Raw genomic sequence first — 7500 nt, forward strand, 5'->3', positions numbered from 1 at the left:
GTATCTCAGTTTTTGAGGAAAGCGCTGAATAATGAAGGACACTTATAACAGGTGATATCTGCCTCTAACACCAGATATTACAAAGAAACGTTAAAACAATGAACTCAACACTTTATAGTTAACATTTATTTATTTGACTGATTAAAATCTTTCTCTGGTTTCTAGATGTTTTTCCACTTCCTATGCAGGTGGATTGTGGGAGATATCAGAGACCAATATGTATATTTGACATTAACCTTCGTGTCGTCCTCCCGGGGTCAAATTGACACCCGTCTGTTTTGACTGTTCCTTCCTTCCTTCCTTCCTTCCTTCCTTCCTTCCTTCCTTCCTTCCTTCCTTCCTTCCGTCTGTCGTTCTTCCCTCGCTCCTTCTCTCTTTCTTTCCTTCCTCTCTCTTTCCTCCCTTCCTTCTGTCCTTCCTTCCTCCTTTCCCTCCTTCCTTATTTCCTCCCTCCCTCCCTCCTTCTCTCTCTCTTCCTTCCTCCCCCCTAGCCTCCTTCCTTCCTTCCTCCCTTCCTCTTTTCCTTTCTCCCTCCTTCCGTCCTTCTCTCCTTCCGTCCTTCTCTCCTTCTTTCCTCCCTCCTTTCTTCCTTCCTTCCTCTCTCCTTTCCTTCCTTCTTCCTCCCTTCCTTCCTTCCTCCCTCTTTTCCTTCCTTCTTCTTTTCTTCCATCCTTCCTCCCTCCCTCCCTCCCTCCCTCCCTCCCTCCCTCCCTCCCTCCCTTCCTTTCCTAGAGGACACCAGGAGGGTTAAAGGTTTTAAATATGTCATCATGTGTAAATCGTGTGGAAGTGAATCTAAAAGCTTCCTGTCCTCAGACTCCCATCAGAGAGAGAAATAAAAAGCTGCAGAGCAACTCGCTGCCTCCACCAGCTGCAGAAAAGCAGCTAAACGCAGAAATAATAATGAGGGAGATAAAAATAGCTGAGTCGACCTCTGTTAAGCTGACATCATGTAAATCCCATCAGCCCCTGGGGCGAAGCGGCACGATCTACTGTACAGGTCAGAGAGCTGCAGGCTGAACTCACAGATGATTTATTTATGATTTACAGCAGCCAGATGCACGCGCACAGGTACACAGATTAAAAAGTAAATACTCATGAAACACACGTACAGTAGAGCTTATATAACATGGAGACTTTTTCTGCCTCAAAACTGCAAAAATGGAGAAAAATAAAGGATAGAAAGTTAGAAAATATAATATAAAGATATCGATGATAAGTCAAAATTATGAGATACAAAATCAAAACTTGCTTAATAGTTTAAGTTATTTATTAACCCTCCTGTTGTCCTCGAGTCAAGGAAGGAAGGGAGGAAGGAAGGAAGGAAAGGAGCAAGGAAGGGAGGATGGAAGGGAGGGAGGAAGGAAGGAGGGAAGGCAGGGAGAGAGGAAGGAAGGGAGTAAGAAGGAAGGAAAGGAGGGAAGAAGGAAGGAAATGAGGGAGGAAGAACAAAGGAAGAAGGAAGGAAGGGAGGGAGGGAGGAAGGAAGAAGGAAGGAAAAGAGGGACGGAAGGAAGGAAGGAAGGAAGGAAGGAAGGAAGGAAGGAAGGAAGGAAGGAAAGGAGTAAGGAGGGAGGGGGGGAAAGAGGAAGGAAGTAAGGAGAGAAGGAAGGTAGGAAGGAATGGAGGAAGTGAGGAAAGAAGTATGGAAGGAGGAGGGAGCAAAGAAAGAGGGAAGGAATGGTAGAACCAAGGAAAAATTCAAGAAAGAGGAAAGAAGGAAAGAAGGAACAGTCAAAAGAGACGAGGTCAATTTGACCCGGGAGGACAACAGGAGGGTTAAACATTGGTTAAATACTGTCTCTTATCAGCTTCTCTTCCTCCCTCAGCTCCTCCCTCCATTAAGCTCCTGCTGGACGACCCGTTGGTGGTGAACCCGGGCGAGGCGGTCACTCTGGTGTGCGTTGCGTCGGCCGGCGACCCTCCCCCGGTCCTGAGGTGGACGAGGCCTGGGGGGGAGGAGCTACCGAAGCGCAGCGTGGTGAAAGGCGGCCGGCTGACCATCCCGACCCTCACCGTGGACGACGGCGGCGCCTACAGCTGCATGGCCACCAACAACGTGGGAAACCCGGCCAAGAAGTCCACCAACATCCTGGTCAGAGGTACGACGGTCAGAACAGAACCGAACCTTATGGTGCTTTTCCACTATACAGTTCTAGCTCCACTCTACTCAACTCGACTATATAAAGCTGAGTGTCATCAGCATAGCGACGAACCTCTAAATCTGTCTGATTTACATGTTGTATCTGGTTTATTGAACACATGTAGAAGTGGAAATGTAAAAAAGGAGAAGTTGTTGTTTTAGGAGCCTCACAGTGCTGTTAGCATGTTAGCTGTAGCTTCTATTAAACAAGAGACGACGTTAAACCCCGACTATTAAGACTTGTATGACTTAATACGCTATAATTACTCTCTCCTACTAAAATACGTTGTTAGAAAAACATGAAATATTATTTAAAAATACTCCACACTCAAATCGGATTTGACTGTCCGTGACGTCTCTCTACATCTCTACGCTACGTCACTCTATGCGACACCAGACCCGCTTATTCCAGTTGTTGTTACTAGCTGATATCAATAGTTATTATTCCAGTTGTTGTTGCTAGCTGATATCAATGGAGGCTTATTCAAGTTGTTGTTGCTAGCTGATATCAATGGAGGCTTATTCAAGTTGTTGTTGCTAGCTGATATCAATGGAGGCTTATTCCAGTTGTTGTTGCTAGCTGATATCAATGGAGGCTTATTCAAGTTGTTGTTGCTAGCTGATATCAATGGAGGCTTATTCCAGTTGTTGTTGCTAGCTGATATCAATGGAGGCAATGGAGGAAAACATCAGTCCTTGGACAGAGGACCAAACCAAATTCTTAATCTTTGGGGAGATGGCTCCGTTCAAGAGAAGCTCGAGGATTTGTTGTTGTTGTTGCTGTCGCAATTATATGACATCACACAATACACGCTAGATGATGCCTCCGCTCCGACGCCGTTGCCACAGCAACCTGTCAGATTGGTCATTAAAGCTGCAGTTGGTAACTTTGAGGAGAGAGAGGACTTAGCGTCAAATTTGAAGAAGTAAAACTTTCAGATCCCTCCCCCTCCTTCTCCGCTGAACTCCTGCTCTACCTCCAAAGTCCCTCCCCCAGAGGAGGCTGACGTGCGCGCGACGGCACGCGACCATGTATGCTGTTGTTGGTAACGGAGGTATCGGTAGTTTTGTCCTCGCTGATGGTTGTTGCTGCGCCATTACTTTCTCTACGCTCCTGAAGCCGCTCTCCCGAGCTGAGGAGGAAGGGGGAGGGGTCTGTGTGCGTGAGCAGTGATTGACAGCTGTCATACACTCCATCAGACACCATCCTGGCTCTGATTGGTTCTTTTTGTCCAGTCGCGTTGGATTCTGCCAATTTGCCAATTTGCAGTAGGAGCAGTATGTGGGGCTAAATGGGCCTGTTTTTTTTTTTTTTTTTTACAGATGACTAGTGTCATGTAATGCTCTTTAAATAGTGACAGTCTTAGCAAATATGACAAAAAGTTACTTTTATAAGACTTACCAACTGCAGCTTTAATGTGGCCCAGTCTGAACAGCTTGCTAAAAACACGGTAGACAGACAAACCTAAAAATCGGATTCGAGAAGGAATCAGATTTGCTGCAGTCTGAACGCAGCCTAAGTTCATGTCTTCTTCTTCATGGTTCAGTCTGAGAACATGGTCATCTTTTCTGTCTGTAAGTTGTGAACAGAGTTGAGTTGAGTCCTGCAGCTACAAACCAGGCGGGGAGTTCCGGTCCTCTGAAATGAGACCAACGCGGAAGTAACTTAAAACTGCATTCTATCAAAAGGCCACCAGGGGGCGACCGTTTTGGTGTCAAAAGGACTTCCGTCTCTATACAAGTCAATGGAGAATTCACCAATTTCTCACTTGATTTCTAACCTCAGTAAACGTTTTCAAAATGTGTTTATGGTCTCAATCGCTAGTTTAAAGCCTTCTTCAATGCAGTATGATGTTCATTTGGGACATTTTGGCCTCCCTGATTTTATATGTGATGATAAAGCAGGGTATGCATTAGGGCGTGGCTACGTGGTGATTGACAGGTTGATTGGTTCACAGGTTCAGGAGGGCGCCTCATGCTCCTCCTGATGCCCATATAAGTAGAATCCCTGTTTTAATTTTTCCCAGCATGCACCTGAAATTTTCCAGATGGCGCTGCTCAGATCCGATACTATTGGCCTCCGAGCAGCAGTCCACAAACCAATGGGTGATGTCACGGATGTTACGTCCTTTATATATACAGTCTATGACACACACACAATCATGCTTTAACTCGTCTTTGTGGGTGAAGCTGCTGCAGAATGAACCAGAGACGAGCCGACACACTTCCACAGCAAACGTTTATCTGCATCTGTGCAGAGACGTGCAGCTCTGGGATTATTGCAGCCTGCTCTCTGTTCCCTGCAGCATCGCAGCGAACTGGCCGCACTTCATCAGCACTTTGTCAGGTTTTGATGACGCGCTCTGCTCCGGACTCTGAGAGGATAAAAAGAAAATCAGCAGAGCGCATTGAGCGTAACAGACCGTTTGGTTCAGACTCTGTTTGTCCACATTCTTTATGAAACCAGCCGGCTCGATCGTCATCAAGTTTTTCCTCCCTGAAAGGTTGTTTTAGACTCAAAATACGCTAACGTTTATCTTCTTTTTTACTCTTTTTTTTAACCTTCCTGTCGTCCTCCCGGGACAAATTGACCCCGTCTGTTTTGACTGTTCCTTCTTTCCTCCCTCCTTCTTTCCTTCCTCCTTCCTTCCTTCCTTTTTCCTCCCTCCCTCATTCTCTCTTTCTTTCCTCCCCATTACTTCCTCCCTTCCTTCTTTCCTCTGTCCTTCTTTCCTTCCTTCCTCCCTCCCGCCTTCTATCCTCCCTCACTTCCTTCCTTCCTTCCTCCGTCCCCCTTTCTTCCTTCCTTCCTCCCTCCCTCCTTCTTTCCTTCCCTCCTTCCTTCCTTCCTTTTTCCTCCCTCCCTCATTCTCTCTTTCTTTCCTCCCCATTACTTTCCTCCCTTCCTTCTTTCCTCTGTCCTTCTTTCCTTCCTTCCTCCCTCCCGCCTTCTATCCTCCCTCACTTCCTTCCTTCCTTCCTCCGTCCCCCTTTCTTCCTTCCTTCCTTCCTCCCTCCTTCTTTCCTTCCCTCCTTCCTTCCTTCCTTTTTCCTCCCTCCCTCATTCTCTCTTTCTTTCCTCCCCATTACCTTCCTCCCTTCCTTCTTTCCTCTGTCCTTCTTTCCTTCCTTCCTCCCTCCCGCCTTCTTTCCTCCCTCACTTCCTTCCTTCCTTCCTCCCTCCTTTCCTTCCTTCATTCCTTCCTTCCCTCCTTCCTTCCCTTCCTTCTGTGACTCGAGGACAACAGGAAGGTTAAACCCGAGAGCAAAAAAAAAGGAAAGTTTAAACCTTAAAAACACTCATTTATATACAGCATGAGCATCTAGAAGATATCAGGCAGGAAGGATTCTGATTGGCTGTCAGGCTGCTGTATGGTTTATAGGAAGGATTCTGATTGGCTGTCAGTGTTTCTCTGAAAGTGATCCAATGATATCGTTCAACACTGTCGATGTGGTTATAGTTGTGGTGTGAACTCCTCCATCCACTGCTGTTACAACCATTAATACTCCTGTATATCTATATTTATAGTTGTTGGTGTGGACGATTGTAAAGTCCTCAAATGTGACACTTTGCTGCTTTTTCTTGACTTTTATGTGTTTTAGACTGAAAACCTTCCAGTTTTCCTTTTGATTAGTTTTATTGAGTTTGAAGCATCTGAAGCGTCTGATTGGTCTGATTTGTTTGTGTTTTTCTTGTTTTTTTGTGTCTTCTATTGTTGTTGTTTCCACTGAAGTGAAATGCGCCTTATAAATAAAATAAGCTTTGCTCCTGTGAGACTCGGAGCTTTGCAGACTAAAGACGGCCTGAAGCAAAACTCATCAAATGCTCAATGACTGTGCCCCCCCCATCCCCCTCCCCCCCCACCAAACCTAACCCAACCAATCAGAATACAGCATTAAAATTACGTCAGTGACACACAAACAGGCTGGAGGTGAAATGACGGAGAGGTTTGTGTGACTTTGCTGCAGACGGATGACGAGCTGATGACGAGTTTCTGATCTCGTAACGACGCGATTCACCAACGTTCAGACTGAAGCTGACACAGATTTTATTATCAGAGCCCTGACCCCTAACCCTGACCCTAACCCCAACCCTAACCCTGACCCTAACCCTAACCCCAACCCCAACCCCAACCCCAACCCTAACCCTGACCCTAACACCAACCCTAACCCTAACCCTGACCCTAATCCCTAACTGAATATCTTTAGTTTTTAGATGGTTAGTCATCACAAAATAAGATGTTTGAGGATGACTTAACAGCTCTCTGATGTTTTAGAGACTAAATGATTCATCAATAATGAAAATAATCCATAACAGCGTCTTAAAGGCTGAAGACAATGTAGAGGATGAGTTCACAGTGTGTCTTAAAGCAGCAGTCAGGTTTCCCTCTCTGTAATCTTTCCTCCTGTTCATACTGACTATTAAAACATCTTCTAATGTGCTTCCAGGGTTCAGTGATGGAGGACTGTATCACAGTGTTTCCACACAGTCATTTAAAGTCAAGTCAAACTTTATTTATAAAGCACATTTAAAAACAACCTCAGTTGAACCAAAGTTCTGTACAGTTCTTAAAATACAATATGATCATACACAAATATAATAATAAATAAAACAATAAAGGAATAGTAAGAGCTCAATTTAAAAAAGAGTAAAAATAAAGAGGCTCTGTCCCCACGGGTGCAGAGTCTGGACCGAGGTTCTGTCCCCACGGGTGCAGAGTCTGGACCGAGGCTCTGTCCCCACGGGTGCAGAGTCTGGACCGAGGCTCTGTCCCCACGGGTGCAGAGTCTGGATCGAGGCTCTGTCCCCACGGGTGCAGAGTCTGGACCGAGGCTCTGTCCCCACGGGTGCAGAGTCTGGACCGAGGCTCAGTCCCCACGGGTGCAGAGTCTGGACCGAGGCTCTGTCCCCACGGGTACAGAGTCTGGACCGAGGCTCTGTCCCCACGGGTACAGAGTCTGGACCGAGGCTCTGTCCCCACGAGTACAGAGTCTGGACCGAGGCTCTGTCCCCACGGGTACAGAGTCTGGACCGAGGTTCTGTCCCCACGGGTACAGAGTCTGGACCGAGGCTCTGTCCCCACGGGTACAGAGTCTGGACCGAGGTTCTGTCCCCACGGGTACAGAGTCTGGGCCGAGGCTCTGTCCCCACGGGTACAGAGTCTGGACCGAGGCTCTGTCCCCACGGGTACAGAGTCTGGACCGAGGCTCTGTCCCCACGGGTACAGAGTCTGGACCGAGACTCTGTCCCCACGGGTGCAGAGTCTGGACCGAGGTTCTGTCCCCACGAGTGCAGAGTCTGGACCGAGGTTCTGTCCCCACGGGTGCAGAGTCTGGACCGAGGTTCTGTCCCCACG

The 7500-nt window shown here is 47.1% G+C and overlaps 1 protein-coding gene across 1 annotated transcript in view; it reads left to right on the forward strand.

Moving 5' to 3' along the window:
* Positions 1-2029: 2029 nt before the first annotated feature.
* The window catches only part of mdga2a (MAM domain containing glycosylphosphatidylinositol anchor 2a), a 61456-nt gene continuing 55985 nt past the window's right edge, over positions 2030-7500 (forward strand). The window contains exon 1 of the mRNA XM_062440552.1: positions 2030-2102. Within this exon, the coding sequence (XP_062296536.1) occupies positions 2045-2102 (58 nt within the window). The 5' untranslated portion in view covers positions 2030-2044. The remainder of the gene's footprint in view (positions 2103-7500) is intronic.

Source organism: Scomber scombrus, chromosome 19 (assembly GCF_963691925.1).
Source record: "Scomber scombrus chromosome 19, fScoSco1.1, whole genome shotgun sequence".
NCBI classification, from domain to species: Eukaryota; Metazoa; Chordata; class Actinopteri; order Scombriformes; family Scombridae; genus Scomber; species Scomber scombrus.